We start from the raw sequence: 23,922 nt of genomic DNA, 5'->3' as shown, positions 1-23,922 counted from the left end.
TGTCAGAGGCAGAATTTGAACCCAAGTTTTCTGGGTTCTGAGCCATTGTTCTTCTACTCTGTCATACAGACCTCCTCATAAGCAATAGTAACTTGCCAAATCTTTTAATGGGTTGATGTATGCTAAGAGACATGGCTATTCAGTTAGAATTAGTCAGATATAGGATAGTAAAATCAACATGTAACAAACATATGAGAGAAAAGTTAAAAAAAGGAGAAGATATAAATTATTTAGATAGATGAAGAAGGCAAAACTAATCAGTATTTCATGAATTCAATACTCCATAGCTCACCTGCTGAGAAATTCACTCTTCCTAATTCCAGTCCAGAGGAAGAAGGGAGAAGTTACAAATCATGTCAAAAATGAAGAATATTGTAGAAAGAAAGTAAAGAGGTGCAGGTGGCCAGTATCATGAAGGATGACAGAAACATGAGAAACTTACAATGAATAGTGCCAAGATATAGAGTTTAAGTCAGTGAGAATATTAGTAATAAAACCAAAAGTTTTCCATTAAATGTTAATAAATTATTCAGTTTATATTTCCCCATTAGACTAAAAATTATAAGAATGCAAAGACTAAAGTTTTTAAAAAGGGACAAGTTTACATTGCACATGCTAACCTTTTTTATTTTAAAGTATAATTTTTTTAAAAGTCAAACACAACATGCCTCAAGCCATTACCAAATGAAAATCAAAAACAAACCCACATCTTTCTTTTCAAAAGAGACATCAAATATTTTCACAAAGCAAATATTAATGCCTTTAAAAATAGAAATTCCAAACTTTTCTTATGATTGAGTTAATGTTCTTCTAAACTTTGTAATTATCTCCTCTTCTTTAATAGTTTCTAAATGTGTCCATTATCTCCTTTTTAAAAAAGAGATGATGATGCTTTTTTTTTAGGTATTCATTTGTTTTTACTACCCTCTGTCCCTTCACCTTTCCCTCCCAATAAAATAGACTTCAATAAAATGATTAAAAGGGTAACCAGAATACAGTGCTAGGCCTGGAGTCAGGAAGACTCATATTCCTGAATTCAAATCTGGATTCATTTGTGTGATCATGAGCAAGTCACTTAACCTTGTTTGCTTTAGTTTCTTCATCTGCAAAATAAACTCAAGAAGGAAATTGCCAAGAAAACCCCAAATGGGTTTATAAAGAATTGGACAAGGCTGACATATAAGTGAACAAGAACAAGAATTATTAAAAGGCTAAATTTCCAGATGTCTCTTTTTAGTTATATAAAGTAGTAACAACATGAAGTGCTTTGGCCCCACATCATAATCTACACCTTTTCCCTTATGTGTATGTTTTTTTTTAATGTGTCTGTTTAATAAATAATGCCTTCACCATTCAAGTGTTTCCAATATCATCTGACCCTGAAATAAAGAACAAAAATTTGAAGGACTGTCTATTAGCAGCAGCTATTCACAAATGAACAACAGCTGCAAACATATATTATAGTTTCCAGAGTGTATGGTAAATTTTGTCTATGTTTATAAATGAAAATTTAGATTCTTGGAGATGTTAAGCCACTATAGCATTGTACAACAATTTAAAAATCAGGATATATTTTGGCCTGGAAATGACTTGATGGCAACCTTTTAATCATTTGTTTAAACTAGAAAAAGCACACATCATCTCATTGAAAAGAATATCATACCTTTTTTGGATTTTCCTGCATTTGAAAAAAGACAAAAGGATAAAGATCTTATTCATTCTAATATTTACAGGAGTGGTTTTTTTTAACTACTCTCTATCAGAACAACCTTTAAAACCGAAAGCATTACGAGCCTCAGATGAATGTTTTAATACTATTTTCTTTTGAAGTCTGCAATTTTCTGTTATAGATAGTTCCCAAATTACATTACATGAGAGAGGTTCATATTTATGCTGTGCTTGAGATATCACGAACAGCAGCAAAGAAATAGGTTGTCATTGGTGGTATTTTAGTTAATGTTGCAATGGTAAAGACAGTAACATATCACATTTATAACTAAGCTAAAATCATGATGAGTCCAATTTTAAAACATTTTTATTTATAATGAAATCAATGAGTCTTTCCTAACAACATTAGGGCTGAGTCCTCTACTTTTTGGCAGGCCACCAAAGTGCTTAGCAAAAATAAAACAAAGCATAACAACCTTAACTCTAACCCACAAAAGTTAATAAACAATAATAATAATTTTACCAATTCTACAGTTATGAAATGAAGACAAATGTTCTGGCACCCTACTAATGACAGATCTCTCTCCAAGGAATTACAAGAGTAAGTTCCAGAACTGTTAAACATATCAATCTAGAAGCACATTGTAGATTCCCTTGTCACTTTATGGAACAAAATAAGGAGCATTAACCTATGAGAGTAGTTAGTTAATGTACTTTCTCTTACATTTTTTTGGTTTGGGGAAGCAATCTGTCATCTTATTGATCTCTTTATCCACTAAGCCATATTGCCTTTTAAATATGCATTTGCTATTGAGTCATTTCAGTTGTGTCCAACTCTTCATGACCTCATCTGGGGTTTTCTTGGCAAAGAAACTAGATGGTTTGCCACTTACTTCTCCAGCTCATTTTACAAATGAAGAATGGAGACAAACAGAGGTAAGTGTCTTGTCCAGGGTAACATAGCTAGTAAATGTCTGAGGCCAGATTTGAACTCAGCTTCTCCTGACTCTAGAATTGGTGCTCTATATACTGTGCCACCTAGGTGCCTTTAATGTGCATTGTTTTATTTTTTTTTAACTTGAGATCCTGATTCTTTTTTTAAAGTAGCATTTATTTAACTTTTTTAATATTTTAAAGCATTTTACACAAATTATCTCATCTGACCTTGTAGCAGTCCTGTGTGACAGGTGTTGTCACCATTTTGAGGAGACTACACAAATCTCCTCAGCTCTCAGGATGCATTCCTCTACTCTACCTTAGCCACATACAGATATAACCAGTTAGACAGTAAACATTTATCAAGCACTTACTATGTGCTTAGTAAGTACTTAATATGTGCTAGGCATTTTGCTAATAAAACCTATGTGTCAGATCTTCATCTTGTCATCACTTTCAAATGGTCCATTTCCATGACAAGAATGATGAAATTCTATTATGTGTTCTTAATATGCAATTATTCCATCTTTCCCTATGATTTATTCTTTTTTTATTATTCAAATTTACTTTATTTTTAGCTTCAAATTCTATCTCTCTTGACATCTCAATTCTAGTATGAAAATACAATAATATAAATGTGTGTTGGAATAAAATGATCTTGGAGAAATTAATGACTCTCATCAGACCTGGTATGGATTTCATGATTTGAATATCATACTTGAAAAAATATAAATAGGGTAACAAATTTTTTTTCTTCAGTAGAATTGAAACATTGTCTAACATAATTCATCGTCAAAGGTCTTGTGCAATAATGTTGATACACTGTCATTTTTAACCTAGGCTTTTACTATAAACTATTCCCTACTTTTTCCTCTTTAAGAAAATACTTTCTGTATGACAAGAATATGATTTTCTCCAAGTCCTGTTTTTTCTGGAATAATTTTTATCCAAAAAAAGTTAAGTATTTAAGAGGCTCCAATTTATTCATTTGGTTAGTTTGGTGGCTCACTAAAGCCACCAATGGCTTTTTGATGTCTGTGCACTTAGTAGCAAAAGTACATTTAAAAAAAAGTTTTATAAACAAGAATTAAAGAAAAATATTGCAATAGAAATGGGTTTGCTCATAAATAATGGCATGATTAAAAAACTCATTCTGTCATAGCTTTACAAAACTATAGCTAATGAAGATGTTTATTTAGCTTCTTATTGCTCAGGGGATTGTTTCATTTTTTGTACTTATGTCCCTAGAGTCAATTATAGTGTCTGGCATGTAGTGGATTGTTGATTGCTTGATTGACTTATATTCTCTTGGTCTTTTCTTAGCTAAAGGGAAAAAAGTAAAAAAAAAAAAAAAAACAAAAAACAAAAACAAAACAGATATGTCTCAATGACTGGAATTATTTTGTTCAAAAATTGCCCTTCATATTTCTCTTAGGAAAAATTAGCAATTTCAGCATCTATTAACCAATTTGGGGAAGGAAAAAACATCCCTAAAATAATATTTATTGAATGAATGAAGTACAAATTCATCGACAAATCAAATATATTGCATATATACATGCATAAACTTCATATATATATTACTTCAGCATAGATATTTTTATCTTCAGAATTCAGATTATATCAATAATCACATACTACTTTAAATGTTGTTTCTTTTGGAGGTAGCTAGATATCTCAGAGGATAGACTATTGGGTGTGGAATGAGGAAGACTTGAGTTCAAATATGACCTTAGACACTAGCAAGATAATCCTGGGCTAGTGACTTAATCTTTCTTTGTCTTAATTTGTGGAAAGGAAAATAGCAAACCATTCCAGTATCTTTGCCAGGAAAATGCCATGGATAACATTGAGGTCACAAAGAATTAGCCACAACTGAATGAAACAACAACATTTTCAAAAATCACATTGCTCTATGAAGAAAGATGCTATCTGTCTCCAAGGAGAGAGCTATTAAATAGAAGTATATGTAATATGGTATGGCATGGCATGGCATGGCATGACATAGTATAGTGTTGTGTGTATATGTGTGTATGCAGATACATCAATATTTTTGTATTCAAGAATAGCCATTTCTAGGGTGGATGGGGAGGAAAGAAAAAATATAAAAAGTACACAGCAGAGAATAAAAGAAAAATCACAACTTTCTATGTTAGTTCTGATTTTTCTTTTTATTATTTTCTATATATTTTTCTTTTATTATTAACTAACACAGAAAGTAGAGTGGTTTTGAAAATAATGTATAGTACTTATATAGTTTTCAAAAGAAAGTAAACAGTGTGAAACATACATTCATGGTTTCATAATGACTCCTCTTTTTATTGTTGTGTTGTATACATGGAAATGTCTTTTTTTTTTAAGCTTTTCAAAATGAACTTTTTAAAAATCACATTCCTCCAAGGGGAAAAGTGTTTCTATAATTAAATGATCACAATTCTTCATTTTAACTTGTTCCAGTGAATTTCCTTTTCAAATATACAACAAATTTTCAAATTCACTAAAAGCTAAGCCTGACTGAAATGACTAAAAAACAACAAAAATCTAGAGCTTACATTAACTCTCTATAATCTTAAATAGCAAATACAAATGTTAAGGAACAAGGTTTGTACCTTTGTGCATCCTCCTAGACTCTGATTCTTTGGACATTGTTGCCAAGGAGTGAGGGAGGACACTGCCACAGCTGTTGCTCTGTCCTAGAGGCAGGTGACCCTGCAGAAAACCATAAAGGAAAACTTTAGGCAAATAGCAACCAGACCAGTCTTTCAGGGAAAAAATAAAATGCGTATGATAGTATCTAAAAAGGATGCTCTTGCCTTCAGGCCTACAGACTTATCTAGAAAAAGCTAGTTTCTGTCAGGAAAACAAATAGAGTATACTCTTGACAAAATCTATAGAGACTTGCAAAATTTAGTACACTACTTCTAAAGACATGAAAGTAGGGAACCAAGTTCTGTAGAGCAAAGCTTCTTGGGGGTGGTAATGATACCATATGGGATCTCATGAAATTATGATTTATTATCACTAAATGCTTGATTTGTATACCTATATACTACATAAATGTCTTGGGTGAAAAGGGGTCATAAGTAGAAAAAGTTTAAGAAGTCTTGCTATAGATTCTAATTGAGAGGTTTCTATGCATAAGGAATAACAGAAGCAGGAATGCTGGTACCCACAACTGAGGAAGGGAAGATCTACCCTATGTGATATAGAGCATAAATTCAATGCTGAAAGGGAACTTACAAGTCATCTATTCCAATCTGATTTCCCTCAAAACTCTGCTCAAGTAAACCCCCTCCAAGAAGACTTTGTTTTTCTTTCTCCCACACCTTCCAACAACCCCATTTACATACTCTCTGAGATTACATCCAATTTATACTGTATATAGTTTGTATGAACAAATGAGATAGTATCTGGAAAATGCTCAACATAATACTCAATACATAATAATGCTTAATAAATGCTTGTTCCCTTTCCCTTCCTTTTTGTCAAATGATCATAGTTGTTTACACATTGTTTTTCTCATTAGAAAATGTACTTCTCAAGGTCAGACACTTTATGTCTAACACATAATAAACAGTTATAATGTTTGTTGATATAGATGCTTCATTGATTGATTTTGTACAAATAAAAACACTGAAGATCTAAAGTTTTAAGTGACCTGCTTAAGGCACACAGAACTTAAAGTTTGGAATTTGATTCTCTCTTATACCAAATTACATCCCCTTACCAACTAGCTGTGTGGCAGTTTATCACTCTGTGTGTATTTGTGTGTATGTGCTTTAAATGACAAGTTATTTTGTAAAGTTGTTTATATTTAATGCCCCTCCTAGCAATTATACTAAGTAAGTGTTTCTCTTTTTCACACTTCACCTTGGGGGTGATGCTTCTTCCCATAGTAGAACTGCTGAAATGTGGAGATACTGAAGGTGTCGTTTTCTTCCGAGGCAAGGTATCACTTAGATAGAGGCCTTCTTTATGTTGTTTCTTTCTCTCTTCCAGATTTCTAAAGCGCTTTAAATGCAAATCACAAAACAAAACATGAACTCTGCATAATTGAAATAGACTACTTAAAGATACTGCATTCACCATAGATCAGAATGAAGTTAACTGGCCATAGTTCATGTTTTTGATTAAGTCTTTGCACTTACTTTCAATAACATGTAAACTTGGGAATAACAGCTATTCTAGAACTTTAGAGCTAGAAGAATTTTTAGAAAGGTCAGTCATTCTACCTCATCTTACAGATTTATTAAGAAATTAAGGAGTGGAGAGGTAAACTGTCTTGCCCAAAGTCACAGCCCCATTGAAGCAAACCTGAGTAAAACCCTGGTCCCCAGACTAGATCCATGGACAATGATAGGATTTATTATTACAACTTTAAAAAAATACTAAAAATGACCAATCCTCAACTTTCACTTTATTAGTGTCTCAAGAAAACTTACAAATTATTATCATGATTCCCCTGTGGATGGTGAGGCATCCAGTCGACAGGTGAGATAAATAGTTTCTCCCCCGTCTTTCTTGCCAGTTCTTAGAAGTGAATGAGAAAATAGGAACAGAAATAAAAGGAGAGTAAGGGTAGAAAATGGAGAGAAAGAACAAGTAAGCAGGGAAATTGCTTGAAAGAATTATCTATAGTTAGATCATTTTAAAACATAAGCCTCAAATCCACATATTGTTCTCATATTCAGAATTCCTTTGGGTACCACACTTGTATTAAATGCCTTTGCCAAGGGGTGCAAAGCAGACGTTTTCCTCCTATTTAAACCCTCCTGCAAGCACATTTTATTTCTTCAGTTTCCTGAAGAAGAATATATGTGAGTTTTACCATCCTAAAATATATCCAAATTTTTCTTGACAAAAACATGTTCATGAATAGTAGAACTTACTGGAGTAATCTTGTTCCCCAGTGTTGGCAAACAACATACTAACAACAGACTTTGCAAGCAAATTAAAACTTAAATATACATATGATCAGAAATTTTAGAATCCACAAACTGAACCTTGCTTCTGTCTCCTTCCTCCCCATTCCCAAAGGATGCATGTTGTAACAGAAAAATCAGTGGAATTGTAAAAAAAAACTCACTTTCAATCTTGCCTTTGTTGCTAAATATGTGTGAGGTTAGGCATGTCTCTACCATCCTGTGAGTATTATCATCCTCATCTGTAAAATGGGGATCATGGTCTCAGAATTATCAATTTCATAGAGCTTTTGTGGGAAAAGTAATTTTTTAACTGCACAGCAGTGAATTAGCATATGTCCCATAGTCTTAATGAAAACACTATATTAAATAAAACTATTAAAGGGTGACAGTTAGTTCTATGTAAACAATTTGTTAAAAAAAATAAAGCAGAGGTGCCTGGCAACTTTACTGCAGAGTTTAATATATTATTAATAAACAAATTCAGTGTAATTTTGTGTATGTAATATTAAATGTATTTTATTATGATAATAAGGCCATAGCTTTACATTAATAGGCAGTGTTTAGATTGTTCAGCATTTCAGTTATGTCTAATTCTTCTTGACCCCATTTAGGATTTTCTTGGCAAAGATACTGGAGTGGTTGCCATTTCCTTCTCCAGCTTATTTTATAGATGAGGAAACTAAGGCAAAATGAATTGAGTGACTTGTCCAGGATCATAAAACATTAGTTTTGTACCTGAGATTCGATTTAAACTTGGGGAGATGAGTCTTTCTGACATTGAGCATAGAACTCAGTGCTCTATGCAATCTAACTTCACCTAGTTGCCTCAAGTTTGTAGAAAGGGAACACTAATACAGTATAAGTGTTCTATTTATTAATGGTCATTATTTTTGAGAAAGGGCATTGTGCCAAAATTGGCATTAGAGTTAGGAGGATTTAGCCTCTCATATATGCAGGTTATATGACTGCCCAAGTAAGCTAGCCTTTTCATGCTCACAATGTTAGGTTTATAGAGATGCTGGGGATCAGCACTGATACATTTCTCTAGATAAGACTTCTCTGTCATTGGAAAGGAAGTTTTCTTTCCTGGGACTTTCTGAAATCACAGCTCCAGACCCTATCACTCTCTCTATTCAGGAAAAAAGAAACAGTGAATTGGACTTCCTGGTAAGCAATGGGACTAGATAGTAAACACTCTAAATTTCAAAGAGCTACCAGGATTCTTTTTTTGGTATAAGATGAAAGAAAGATAAAATCTCTGCTCATCCCAAAGCCTGCCTTTTTTCTTCTCCATCCCCAGATCAATTAATGATCAGCAGCAAAGTCTAGATTTGAAAACTCATTTCACTGCTCAATAATACTTTTTTTGTCCAAGGCTCAGTTGAAGATCACAGTTGCACAAAATCTTTTCTTCCATTCCTAGTAATATTTCCTTATGAATTCTAGTTCCCCCTCTTTAAGCCCGCATGCAGCTTTTCCTGCCACTATGTCTGGGCAACAGTAACTTATAAATAAGTAGGGGTAACAATACTCTAGGGCAAGAGCCAAAATAGTCTATTTGGGGGGGGCAGGTGATCGAAGAAGGGGAGGGATAGAAGGACGAGACATGATAAGAAGAATGGAGTTGAAATTTTAATACTATTTGCAGGTATTCTTCATTAGGGCATTTGCAAACTTAAAAAAAGTATTTTGATAACTTTTTCAATACAATCAGTTTCCTTTGTAATGGCATGTATATTATTTTGAGCATTTAAATATGATTTTGAAAAACAATTTTCATCATTTTCACAATTTTCACCAGATTAGTTAAACAGTCCCTGTCACAAAGGTTATTAGCTTGGGATTTTTTTTAGCACTCACCACAGACATTGTGAGCTTTCACTGTCTCAATTTGAATTCAAATGAATATACTTCATTTTCTTTACCTTTTTTATTATTCCTGAATACTATTTAGAATTTATATATATACATACATATATATATATATATATATATATATATATATATGGCTTATACAAAATTGAAAAGATATGCTCAAAATCCAGGCTTTGAATATCTAAATAGTAAAGGATATAGGGAAAAAAAGTATTGTTTAAAATACATATAAGTCCCTCACTTGTAATAGTTCAAAATTCAATAACTGAAAATTGAGGTGCTGTAGATTAAGGAATGTTTTGCATTAATATGGATTTTCCCCATACTTTCGAATTCTTTAAACAGAGACTGGATTTTTATTGGGTTGTTATTTTGAGGATTCTTTTGGTGTCTTGGTTGAACTTGCAGGCCTCTGGGGCTTCTTCAATTCTTGAAAATTTGTAAGGTTTTAATAACCATTATTTCTTGAAGTTTCTCAACTATATGCTATAGTAAGTAGCATAATCAAAGCTTATGTCAGGACTTGCCTAGTAATACTTCAGACTAGTAATACACTCAAAGAAAGGCCAGAATTTCTATATATTGTTTCCTTTGCCTTAACCTACGGGATTATCATGCAAGAATGACTTGATTGTCAAAGCAAAGGCCACTCAAATTATTAGTACTACATCCTTTGTTACCTGTTGGTGCCTCCTGTGTTTTTTAACTGGAAGAGGAGGAGGTGTATCATTTAAAGGAAAAGGATCGACAGGTGGAACAGCCAAGACTTCAGGCCAATGGACTGATGGAAGTTGAGCAATAAGATGAGGAGAAAGTGAGTGAGGAGATATAGATCCAGAACAGACAGGTGATTGTAGCTTTATAAAAGAAGAGAAAGTATATGGATGTATCTACATGTAATGAAAAGGCAAGTTTCACAAACAAATCAGATTCTTAATTTAACAATATATATTTAGTTGAATTTTTTAAAAGAACCCACAAAAGAGAGAAGCTTTTTTTTTAATTGCCAAAATAGTCATTTAACATAAATCAGCAGAACATTGACTCCAATTTTTGTTATGCTACTGTCATCACTCCACATTCCCCCTACACTGTCTTAAAATTTAGGAGCAGGACATACACATATCAAATCAAATATCAAAGAACATAATCATTGTTTGCAAATCAGTCCATATAATATTTTTAGCATATTCTCTAATCAGCTCTTTCAAATTTCAAAGAAATAAGAGTTGGGTTTGGTCAATGTAAGATGCAAAGTTCATTTGTAGGCTTTAACTTCCCAGCTAAATTTTGTTTTGATTTCCTCTATATAAAATCACATTTCATAAACAGTGAAGACATTTAAAGTGCATTGTAAACTTTATAGTGTAACACAAATAGTATTTTTGCTGTTGCTGTTGTTATTTACAATCCCAAGAATGAACTGTCTTGCTTACAGATAAATTTGCTACATACCCTCCCCATTTGCAGTTAATTCTGGGTTAATTTATGACATGAGGAAATGCAGTGAATGAATGAAATGTCACTCCAACAAACCTCTTGATTTTGTGGCTGGCTCACCAGCATAGCTGTGGAAGGCTCAGTGGGATCAGCGTCAGCATCAGCGTCAGTGGGGAGCTGAGTAGAAGGGGATAGATTCGTGGAATTGTCACCTAGCTCATTAATTTCATTTACACTGATAAAACCCTAAAAGGAGGAATTCAGAAGTTAAATACAAAGGATGCAAAAGCTGAGGCATGCAGGAGTATTAATGAATCAAGTACAATGGAGGTTAGTTTAGAGTGACACAGCCAAATATCTGTGGTATTATTGCCAAATGTTTTATTAAAGAAATAATGATCAGCATTTAAAATTAATCTTATAGGACTTAAATTTGAGGAAAGGTATTCTAGACTTTTAATGATCCTTTTTTTCTTTATGGTGACATCACAATAATTGTAGCACAAATCAAAATACTTTAAATACAGTGGCATCATCATTCATTATTTGGATTGATCATCACTAAAATATAGATTAATCATTATTGTCATCACATAAAAGTTAATATAATGTATTTTCCATCATTTGCTTCAGAAACCTGTATTGCCTAAATCCTTATTCCTTGATTTTGTCTTTCAAGAATATTGTCTCAATTAATTAGCAAACAGAAACTTAAAACTAGAGATACATGGGGTCTCTTTGGAGTTGTAGGATGAAAGAACAAGAGAAGGAAAAAAAAGGTGAGGTAATTCATTGGTATCTGTATTACTGAGGAACAAGTGAGCAAATCCATAAAAGACATGGCTGTGTTTGAAATCTCTACCACCAGAGATCCTACAGATTAAATAGAAATAAAACTGAGTTTATGTTTTCCCTTATTATTAAACCTTCTACTGAATCTTTCATTAAAAAAAAGTAAATGGTTCACACATATCATAAATGTGAAACAGCAAGAGTGATGTTTGAGTTACTGTCATTTTTATGAATTTGAGCTAATTTCCCTTTGGTTTATAAAACTTCACATAATCTTATAACATGAAAACTAAGTTTCAGTTTTATCCTATAGAAAAAGTCAACAAATGGCAAAGAGAAGCCTAGAACAGTAAAAACAAACAAACATAGAAATGGTATCTCAAAAAGACTAGGAATTCGAAAGGAATAAATATTTATTAAGCCCCTATATCATGTGCCAAAATTTTGCTTAGTATTTTGCAAGTCTTGCCTCATTTGATCCTCATGACAACTTTGAGAGGTGGGCCCTTTTATAAATGAGAAATTGAGGCAGATTGAAGTTGTGGCTTGCCCAGGATCATGCAATTAGAAGGTTACATTGAGGTTACATTTGAAATCGTGTCTTTTAGGCTCTAGGTGTAATAGCACCTAGTGACTATTATAAACATACCTGCAAACAAAAATTAAAGACAAAAAAAATTTCAGGGCTTTAAATCACCACAGAAGAGACCTAGAGGGAAGGATGGAATACTTTTTTTGAAAAAGGAACTATCAATTTGGGAATTATTATGAAACTATCTGAATTGGCATGTTGCTTGGATGAATGGTATACTATCAGTCCTTTTGGAAAGGAAATCTCAGGAAAGGTGGAGAATTAGTATTATTATTTTTTTTTGGCTTGTGAAAATGAAGGTATTAAGTAATTAAGTGTTTTAACCTAGAACCTGTGGTTATGACTTTAAAAACCCCAAAACCTTATTATTTTTCAATAATCAGCATCAGAATGGTTAAATGCTTAAGTAGTTTTAAAATAAGTAATGTAGGTTTTCCCCAGATTTGTAAGATCAACATATAATTTTAGCACAGGAATATAGAACTTGGAGTTAAATATTTTTATTGATTTATTCTAGTTAATTTAGAAGATCTAATCAAAATGAAGACATGAACTTAATCTCTTGTTATTTCTTAGATGAACTGATTAAAGCATGACGTCAAAAAAGTCAATGTTGACAATAAGGCATGTTTATGGGTCAATTAGCTTTCTAATGTTCCAAAGCCAAAGAATTGTGCTTCATAAATGTTTTCCACTGGTCACAAGTAGAGATAGTAGGGTTAGGTCATCACATTTCAAGTCCAATACTACTTTTAGAAAAGAAAACAAAAGCATATATAAGAAATTCAAATAATTTCAAGTTTACAATTTATTTTAAAGCTCCCACTATGTGTAAAAAGACAATAGAAAAACAGGACCAGTCTTTGAGGATTTTTGTTGTTTAGTTGTTCAGGAATTCTTTGTGACCCCATAGACCAATGCTTGTCCATAAGGTTTTCTTGACAAAAATACAAAAGTGGTTTTCAACTTCCTTTTCCAGGGGATTGAGGAAAACAGAGATTAAGAGATTTGACCAACGTAAATATAAAAACAAAAACAAAAAACAGCTAGTGAATATCTGAGGCTGGATTTATAAACTCAGCTCTTCCTGACTCGAGGCCCAGGATTTTATCTACTGAGTCATCTAGCTGCCTTCAAAGATCTCACCGTTAATCAATGTATATGAAGATAAATACAATATACAGGCAAAGTAAAGTCTAAGTAATTATGTGAGAGTAAGAGACAGGAAGGTAACTAATAACTTGGGTTTTGGGGTGTGCCATATAAAACCTTTTGTAGCAGGAGGATGTATTTGAGTTAAGACCTAGTTGAAGCTAAGAATTGAAAGAAGAGACAGTAAGGGAGACCATTCCAAACATGACAGGATGGAGAAGAAGGGGAGAACCTTGCATGCAAGAGTGTGAAGATAGAATAGAATGTCATAGATGGGAAATGGCAATTTCCCCAGTTTAGCTGGAGAAATAATGTGAAATAAATCCAGAAATAGAAGTTTGAAGAAGATTGAGGGTTTTGAACGCCAGGGAAGAATGCATTCTATCCAAAAGGGAAAGGGAGCAGTGAAATATCAAAAGCAATGTAGTTACATGGTCAGAACTATGAGGAGTAGGAATATGAATTTGATATATGATCCAGTGACCTTTTTATAGTAGCAAAATTTGGAGGTAAAGTAGATCCCCAAAGACTGGGGAATTTCAAAACAGACTAGTGCATGAATATGATAGATTACTATGCCCTAAAAAACTATGAAAGTGAAGAATATAGGGACATGTGGAAAAAAAGTATATTTGTTAGAGACAGCATGGTAACACATGGATAGAACAATAAATTTGGAGTAAAAAAGATCTGGGTTCAAATCCTATCCATGATATTTACTTATTGCCATACAACACTGCACAAGTCTCCTAATCTTTCTGTGCCTCAGTTTTCTCATCTGTAAAATAATTTTTTTGGACTTAGTGGCCTCTAAGCTCTTTTCCAACTCTGAATATATGACCTTATGTACTGATGCATAATGAAGTAAGCAAAATCAGTCAAGACATTATATATAATAACAAAAAATATAAAATGAAAGAATAACAAATCAAAACCAAACATTATAGAATTTTAATGACCAAGTTTATCCTTCTAGAGGAGGTACAAAAATGGACTTCCCTTCCTTTTTTCTTCATCAAGATGGAAGAATGTGACTATGAACATACTGCAAATAACTGCTGAATTTAATTTATATGTTGATTAATTTTGCTGAACTCTTTCTTAAATTTTCTTTCCTTGTTATTCTTGTTTTAAGGGATTTCTCTCTAAATGTGAAGAGATGGGAAGGGATATATTAAGAAGTAAAAGTTATAGGAAAAAACCAAAATATAAAATATAAATTTTAACAGAACAAAATAGAAAATCAAATTGGCAGCTCTGTTGAGGATGAATTGGAGAGGAGAGAGACTGAAAGAAGAGATTCAAGATTCAAGTTAAGAGGCCATTGCAATAGTCCAGATGAGGAGGGTCTTAATTAAGTCTAAAAAAATACACTTTGTTATTAACACTTTGTTAAATTGTATGATGTTGTGTAAATCCTTCACCCCCTACCATTCCCTGGTCAAATAAATAAATGAAATGAGAGTTTTTTTTCATGGTTGTTTCATAGGAGAGAGCCTTAGAAGTGCTAGAAATTGAGTACTCTGCTCTGATTATTGACCTCCTTGACTTCCTTTGAGCCCCAACTAAAAACCCACTTTCTACAGGAAGCCTCCCCAATCCCTTTGAATTCCAATGTTTTCTTTCTATTGTTTTCTATCTATCCTGTATATAGTTTACTTTATATACACTTTCCTTTGAAAGCTCTCTCTACAAATTAAATTCCTTGAGGTCAGGGACATCTTTTTGTATCCCCAGGATTTAGTAGAGTAACTAGCACATTTGTGACTCAGTTGTGCCTGACTCTTTGTGATCCTGTGGACCAAAATATGTCAGGTTCTTGTTCATGGAATTTTCTTTGCAAAGATAGTGGAATGGTTTGCTATTTCCTTCTCTACTGGATCACCTTTTATCAGCACTCTCCACTATGACCTGTCCATCTTGGGTATCTGGGCATGGCACAACTTTCAGATTTATTGAGCTGTACAAGCACCTCCACCATAACTGGCATATAGTAGGTACTTAATAAATAATTTATTGATTGATGGCTCACCAATTTTAAAGGTCATATCATATACAAAAGATGCTGTTCTTAAAATATTGGTACATAATCTTAAATTTCCAATATGCCTGAGGATGCAGATATGGAATTTGAATAGCTTGCAATTTGGTTTTGGCCTAGACCTTTGACAATATTAATGTGAAACCTTTATAATCAAAAAACCTTTTTGGTTTCAAACCCCCTTTACATTCTTAAAAATAACTGAGGGGCCTTTCCCATGAGTTTTTATTTATGTGGGTTATGTGGGTTAAATTGATGTTAACCACATAAAAATTAAAAAGCCTTAGTATTACTAGTATTATCTATGAAAAGAGAAATTCAAGGGGAGGAGAGTCACTGGATTATACTTTGAAAACTGCTAGTGCATAACTTTACATAATAGAGTCAGAAATAGGGGTTAGACCTGAGATTTCTTTAGTGTAAGGAGCTCTCAGGTGAATATACTTCTCTTACCAATGCATCTTATATTCTTAGGGAGTTGCCTAGAGCCCTGAAAGATTTAAGTGATTTGCCCAGGCTCATACATCTAGTGTGTTTCAAGGGTGGGATTTAACAGCTAAGTTACCCTGGAAAAAGAAAGAGATTATATCCTTTTTTCCAATAAATCACATTGCCTTCTTAAGAGATTTTAATCTGATTATTGATAGTGTTTTTACAGTTATAAAAAATGCTTTAATCTGCCACTTACTTTAATGATAGCTGCCATATTTCTATACAACACATCAAGCAAAATGCTATTCATATGCCAATATTAACCCTTCTTTGCCAAACCTTCTCATTTATAATTTTCTCTTATCTTTCTTAACTTCTATATATTTCTGAAATTGATCCCTTCTTTTCCCTGAAATCAGAAACCAATAATTAATTGATCTTCCTCACCATTCTGAAGCAGGATAACAGTAGAAGAAGAAATAGAAAGCTTTGGAGAGAGAAATAGGCAGATTCCAAACTGAATTCCACATGAGCAAGAAAAAACAAGATATTTCATACCTGAACTGTTGTAAAGGTACACTGATGGTCTGGTAAACTTTCAGAAATTAAGTACGAAAGACAGAGGGAGGCAGGAAGGAAATAAGCATTTATCAAATGCTTACAATATGCCAGGCACTGCACTAACACACTGGAAATAAAAACATAAACAAAAAGACATTTCCTAACCTCAAAGAGTTTATAGACAGGAGAAGTCATATCTTAAGTGCTTCCTCTCTTTTGGTTCCTGGTGAGATATGACTGAAAGCCAAAACACTAGCCCAGAACCAAAGCTTTGTCTCCTCCTGCATCATTGTTCTAGAAATCTTCCTGGTACCCTTCATAACTATTTCCCATTTAATTAAATAGGTAACACAAAAACCAATTGGGATGGTGGTTTGAATAAATTTTAAGACAAACTATAAATTAAAAAGAACATACTTCGAATTGCTATGAAGATATGCTTTTATTATTATACCAGATTACAGTTCATACATAGAGCTCGAGCTTAGAAGCCTTTTATTTCAAGCTCCTCATTGGAGAAATGGAGGCCCATAAGGATTAGCTAATTTACTCAGTGTCATACAGTTAGCTGTAGCCATGCCAGTATTTAAGCTCAGGTTCACTAGCCCCAAATTAGCAAAAGCCTGAATTTTTTCAAACTATAATTACTCTTTTATATTCAAAGCACCCATGGCTTTATTCTTGGGGATGGTTACTATGTTAGTGTCTGTAACAACCCTTTCACATGTCATTAAGAGTTTTATTAGTTTCTTGGGGTCAAAATGTTCATCTTTCAGATGTTAGTCTTCTGATTATAACTCTATCTGGTCCTAGAAAGACAAACTCAATTCTAGAATTACAATAAGAAGTCTTTCCACTTAGATAAATCCTACCAGAGCTGATGCTTCACTGAAAACACAGGGTAATTTCCATTTTACTCAGATGGAATAAAAAGAATAGGACTAGAAGTTCCAAATTTCATATTTAACTAATTTAAGAATCATCTTTAAATTTATTGTAACCTTAATTATGATGTTTTCCCCTCAATAAAACTGATTTGCAAAAATATTGATGATATTCAGAATTCCAATAGGGCAGAAACTGTATCTTTATTTCAACTTTTTTTTTTTTTTTACTAACACCAAGAATAATGCCATGCTCATAAAAGGCAATTAATAAACATCTATTGAATATGAAAGTATTGACATCTTGAAAGCTTTTTGCTGGAATGCTTTTTCTCTTTATTTCACCAGCATAATGATGACAACAATGATGACAAAAATAAGAACTAGCATCTGCCAGTGCTTTAAGGTTTGTAAAGCATGTTACATGTTATCTCTTTTCTTTCTCTTTCCTTCTTCTCTCCTTCCCTCACACTTTCCTTCTATCTCAGTCTCTCTCTGCCTCTCTCTTTCATGTTATCTCCTTTGATCCTCACCAGTGAGGTAGGTGTTGAGGCTCAGAGTGACAAAAAGTGACTTGCTTGGACCTCAGATCTTTCCTTCTCCAAGTCTAGGTCTCTACCCCCGGGGGCCACTTAGCTGTCTTATATCTACAACATAATAGCTGCTTAGAATTATCCTGTAAAATTTTAATAAAATGAACTTAGAGAAGACAAGAGAGTAACCCCCTCTGATTTATCATCATAGAATTTTGCTGTATCTAAAATATTAAGAAATTTAAATCAACTAGCAGCTTTTGTTTCACTTTAAATAGTTACAATGAATTTCATTGTATGTTGCAATTTCTCCTGGAAATAAATGGATTTGATCCATGAAGGTTCTTTCATGCATTCGGGCTTAACAAATAAACATGCAAAGCTTAGTTGGCTTACCACTAACCATGTTATCAACTGCTCAAAGCAAAACATAACATTCTAAATGAGTAAATATAAAAAGAAATTCAGAGAAAAAAAGACTGACAAGAAGAGCAAAGACCTAAAGTAAAGCCATTTCACAGTTCATTAAGAGAGAGTACATTTTCTAAGTCTTCACCTTCTTAAGATAGCTTTAAATAGGACAGTCTTTTAAAGTTCAATTCGAAGAGTCACCAGAAGAATCAAAAAAGCAACAGGAAAAAAAAGCAATACAATAACTTCTTAGAAAGTACCTTTAAGTTGCTTCGTCAAGTCCTATGTGGTTTGCATTTAATAAAGGAATAGGAGGAAAAATGAAATAAAGAGTGAAACTAGGAAATTGTCAGTATGTAGAAGAAAAGCAAATATTTTAGTTAAGATTTCTAAAAAAGTGAAGTTTCTATAGAGTAAGATAGAAAAGTTGCTATGAGAAAGTCATTTTTTGATAGCGACATTGGCTACTAACATTGCAAACACAGGTTATATATTTAAATGCAATGTATACTTTACTTGGCATATATGAAAATTATAATATTAATCTGAACTATAGAAATCTTATGGCTTACATATGCTAGTCTCTAGCTCTATTTTCTTTTAAGCGACTTTAAAATTAGCAAGTTTTCTAGTATTCCATGTTAAAATGTGAAATCTTCACATGTCAAAAATCTATAGGCTTTTTCAGTCTTTTTTTAAAATTTTCAAACTGTACAATGTATATTATTTTAATGATTCTAACATTTAAATAGAAGGTAACTTCTGATTATTGGGAATAATGACTCTCCTAAAGTGTTACCATGCATTCAAATCCACACTATTAGAAGTTATAATTATTTGGTAATTGTTTCCAGCTCAAATACATATATATATGTATATATATATATATATGTATATATATATATATATATATATATATATATATACATATATATATATATATATATATATGGAGAGAGAGAGAGAGAGAGAGAGAGAGAGAGAGAGAGAGAGAGAGAATGGATTTGAATCATGCAACTACTTCAAGTAATTTATTATTTGCTTTTATCAGCAGCACTTTTTCCAATACATTTTGAGCTTGGATCAACTGCAAAGTAATCTTAATGTTGAAGTGTAATTTGTTCAATTTCTACCAAAAAATTGGAAGGAAAAGGGTTAAAAAAAGCATTTTTAGCTATAAGAATTAGAAAGGGATATTTATCTTGAGATATATAGGAACTGAGAAAGAGAGGAGAGGGGGAAAGGGAAAAAGAGAGGCAGGGAGGAAAGAAAGGAGAAAAAAGAAAAAAAGAAAATAAACACAAGAGGAGTGGGATGTACTGGGTATGGGAAGTAGAATGGAGATGGGGAAACAAGTACTGAAACCAGATCAGAGAAACACTTAAGGAACTGACATTTTAAGTGTGTTTCTTTCCCTTCACTAAAACTCAGCCAGAAAATCAAATCAAGAAAGAAGAGACAGAATCTGAGCACTAAAAACAGACCAATATTGATTGTGCCCTGAAATTCTAGGTTAATGCTACTCCCAAAATCAAATCAAGTGTGGTTACTCAGAGAGGTTCAGTTTTTTTCATTGTGTATTAAAATAGATTTAGCATGTATCTTCTAGTTACCATTTAACATAAAAAGATAATCACTGGAAAATTTTATAGTATGTAAGGAAAGAGGCTGACTACAACTAGATCATAAAAAACTTTTATGCCATTTCTTTTTTATTAATCCTGTCTTTATCAAAATACGGTGCCAAGCATTTCCAAAGACTTAAAATTGAGAGAAATCCAAGTTCAAAGTAATAGGATTCTGCTTACCTCTTTTAGACTATTGGGATTGACTGGAAACCCTTTTCCTCCAGAAAGGCTAGAATATTTTTTTTCCAAATTGCAAAGGTTCTCCTTTTCCTGTAAAATCACAAAATCCTGTTAAGCTTAGAGTACACCATAAGTAGAACTATGAAATCAGTTAAGCTCATCTGTGGAAATCTTCCCTCACTCTGTTTTGAAGTCTTCTTTCCCATTTTTGGAGCAAAGCATTCGCTTTCATTTCTCTTGCTTTCTTTATCTCTGGTCTAGTCTCTAGAGGCCCCCCTTGTGAAAATGTCTAAATAATGACAAGATTTCAGCTCGGCTAATTAGTCTTATATACTGGGTGTTCAAAAAATGTTAGTGCACTTTAATCTATTAAAGCTTTAAACATTAATCTGTACCATAGAAATATTGTAGTTATCTGCTGGTCCTCAGCCCTATTTTTATCTAAGCAACATTAAAACTGACCAACAACATTTTCTAGTCTTCACACTCTTTAATAGCTTACAATGGCATTAAGACTTTTGGGATACCCTGCATTAATCTACAACATGTATTATATGATTATTCAGTTAACTATTTCCAAATAAAAATAAGAGTAATGATAATAATGCACATTTATATAGTACTTGAGGATTTAAAAAGTGACTGCTTTCCCTAAGATGAGGTATGAGAACACATCTTCCCCTGCTCTTTTCTGAAAGTTGAGGTCCTCAGATGTACAACAGTACATGTAATCTCAAACTTTATTAATTAATTGGCTTACTGAGGTTTTTTCCCCCTTATTTTCCTCTTTTAAAATATTCTTTTCATAAAAGATGACTATTTGTGAAGCATTGGAGAGAGAGATGGAGAAGAAAATGTGGGTGATATATAAACAAAACACATCAATAAAATTATAAACTGCCTCCCTCAAAACAATCAATAAGATATGTCCTGCAAATATTGTTCCCATTTTATAGATGAGGAAACTGAAGTCAAAAGAGATTAAGTGACTTTTGAATTGTTGCACAGCCAGAAAATGACAAAGATCAAACTCAGTACTTCTGATTCTAAGAACTATTCTTTTTATCTAATAACTTCTATAATTATAATTTCTTTATTCATAGGAATGACTATGATGAGAATTTAGACATACCAGTAAGACAATGGAGTGAATACATGTATATGAGCTGGACCCCTAAGTCATGCCATTAACTGACAAGATGGTTAAGTCAAATATAATCCCTAGTGAGACAAAAGAAAATGTATCTGGCAGTATTATAAACAGATTATACTGAATGTTTGACAGAAACAAAGCATTATCTCTCTAAAGTCTATAGTACTAAAACATAGCTATATATCTAAATCTATATATATGAAACCAATGTTTAAAATTTGAGGGTTTAATGTGTTATAGTATTACATCATCTTTAAAACATTAAAATATAAACAAAGTACTGATTATAAATATTTTCTGTTAATGTAACCAAGGGAAAAATGAAAAAAATAAAAGAGTAAAACCAAGAGAAAATGTTCAGATGGCAAGAGATAGCACTTACTCTTTGTAGCATGAGTAATAAGTTATTTTTCTCTTTCACAAAATGATCTTGTTCCCTTTGAGCTTGTTGAACAATGTGACTGGCTTGTTTCTTTAATGTAGAAATTTTCTCCTAGTTGAAAAACAGATAATAATAGATAAGAGATAACCTTTCTGTTGTTGTGTCATTTTTCATACATGTTTGATTCTTCATGATCCCATTTGGGGTTTTCTTGGTAGATAACTAGAGTGATTTACCATTCCCTTCTCCAGTTCATTGTACAGATGAGAAAACTGAGGCAAAGTTAATAGATTTGCCCAGTCTCACACAGATAAGAAGTATTGGAGGCCAGATATGGACTTAAGAAGAAGATGAGTGTTCCTGACTCCAGGTCTAGTACTGTGCTATCTAACTGCCTTAATATCTTTGATTAAGATAAAATGTATAATAAAAGCATAGGTATAGCTCTAGAAAGGACTTTAAAGTCATCTAGTTCAACTCATTTACATCAAAGATGAATAAACAGGCATAGCTCAAATAGGTGACTTGCCTAAAGTCACAGTTTGTAGATCTGGAATTGGAACATCAGTTGCGTACTTCACACAGCACCATACTGTCTCAGAGATTACTTTTTTAAAAATTAAAAAAAATGTAAATATTCTTTCTTAAAATTTTGAATTCTGAATTCTCTCCTTCCCTCCAAATCTTCCCCACCATTAAGTCCTCAGAGATTCTAATATAAAGATTCAATCTAGCTTGAGAGAAAACTGCCTTTTAGTTAAGAAAGATTAGGAACATATTTGGTCTCCCAGGAATCTTACTTTACTTAAGGTCAGTGGAATTTAATTTATAAAACTATTTTAAGAAATCAAGAAGGCCACAGGAAATCTCTTTATAGAACATAAAAAACATCATCTTAGGAAACATCCTTGTTTACAAATAAATTTATTTACAGTATTTTTTTTAAAACTGAGAAGTAAAAAAGAAATCCTTCTCTTCCCATTTCCCTCTTTTATGTTTATCAATGCAATATTGGAAAGATATACAATGAGAATTTAATCCTAAATTTTGGGCTTTTGTTAGTGAAAAGCTGAAAATGTGGTTCAGAGAGCCCCTTCTAGTCCTGCCTTTTGTTGTGTTCAGCCATGTTCAACTCTTCATGACCCCATTTGAGGTTTTTTTTTTGCAAAGACATCAGGGTAATTTGCCATTGCCTTCTTCAGCTCATTTTACAGAAGAAGAAATTGAGGGGATTAATAGACTTGCCCAGGGTCACACAGCTGGTAAACTGTATGAGGCTGAATTTGAAATCAAATCTTCCTGACTGGAGGCAGTGTTTTGACCACTGTGCATCCTAGATATCTAGTCTAGGGGTGGGGAACTTTTTTTTTTTTTCTGTCAAGGGCCATTTGGATATTTATAACACCAATATGGACCACACAAAATCAAGCAGTGGAAGATTGTTGTACCTAGCTTTTGGCTCATTGCTATCTATGGCTATCTTGGCAGGGCCAGACAAAGAAAGACCAGATATTCCCTGATCCGGCATCTCATCTAGCTGTTGGTAAAAATAGTCAACACCATACAAAAGCAAAAGAAATTCTCCTCCTTGCCCTCCCCCTCATCCCATTCCCAACAAAGACTGGATCATTTGCTGTGCTTTCTGGGACATTGGATATGTTGGCTCCAAAGGGAAATAAGTCAAAGACAATTGAACCCCCCCTCCATATCTTGTTTCTCACAAGACAAAAAATAAAATCTGTCCCTTTTTATTAATGATGGACTCAAAGTTCCTTATGACAAAGGCAATGACATTTTCTCAATATGTCTTCAAGTAATTATTCATCATTATTATTGTGATTCTGTGGTCCTCTTAAAGTTATTATGAATTCTTCTTCTTCCTTGAATATATGATAAAAACCATAACTAGTAATTAGTAGTCATTATAAAAGCTGCATATAAAATATTTTATATAAATGAGATTATGGATGCTTTTGTTTGATGAAGTCAGTGGTGCTTGTGCTTTCTGTGATACTTTTTTCCCTCAACTTTTAAAAAAATTATTATAGTTTTTTTTATTTACAAAATATATGCATGGCTAATTTTTTCAACATCGATCCTTACAAAATCTTCTGCTCCAAATTTTCCCCTCCTTCCTCCCACCCCCTCTCCTAGATAGCAGGTAGTCCAATACATGTTAAATATGTTAAATTATATATTAAATCCAATATATGTATACGTATTTGTACAGTCATCTTGGTGCACAAGAAAAACCGGATCTAAAAAGAAAAAAAAAACTAAGGAAAGCAAAAATGCAAGCAAACAATAACAGAAAGAGTGAAAATGTGTATGTTGTAG

The 23,922-nt window shown here is 32.9% G+C and overlaps 1 protein-coding gene across 8 annotated transcripts in view; it reads right to left on the bottom strand.

The window, feature by feature from the left end:
- PHLDB2 (pleckstrin homology like domain family B member 2) overlaps positions 1-23,922 on the bottom strand; it is a 140,897-nt gene that overhangs the window by 41,307 nt on the left and 75,668 nt on the right. For 4 of the 8 annotated variants that reach the window (XM_074301157.1, XM_074301156.1, XM_074301155.1 and 1 more), the window contains 5 exons: positions 21,586-21,696; positions 20,051-20,140; positions 10,941-11,090; positions 6,475-6,615; positions 5,214-5,313 (listed from right to left, as the gene is read on the bottom strand). In XM_074301157.1, the coding sequence (XP_074157258.1) occupies positions 5,214-5,313; positions 6,475-6,615; positions 10,941-11,090; positions 20,051-20,140; positions 21,586-21,696 (592 nt within the window). The remainder of the gene's footprint in view (positions 1-5,213; positions 5,314-6,474; positions 6,616-10,940; positions 11,091-20,050; positions 20,141-21,585; positions 21,697-23,922) is intronic. The other 4 variants (XM_074301163.1, XM_074301160.1, XM_074301162.1 and 1 more) reach the window with 2 other exon arrangements.

This window comes from Sminthopsis crassicaudata, chromosome 3 (genome assembly GCF_048593235.1).
Source record: "Sminthopsis crassicaudata isolate SCR6 chromosome 3, ASM4859323v1, whole genome shotgun sequence".
Classification (NCBI taxonomy): Eukaryota; Metazoa; Chordata; class Mammalia; order Dasyuromorphia; family Dasyuridae; genus Sminthopsis; species Sminthopsis crassicaudata.
This window is presented reverse-complemented; position numbering and strand designations above follow the sequence as displayed.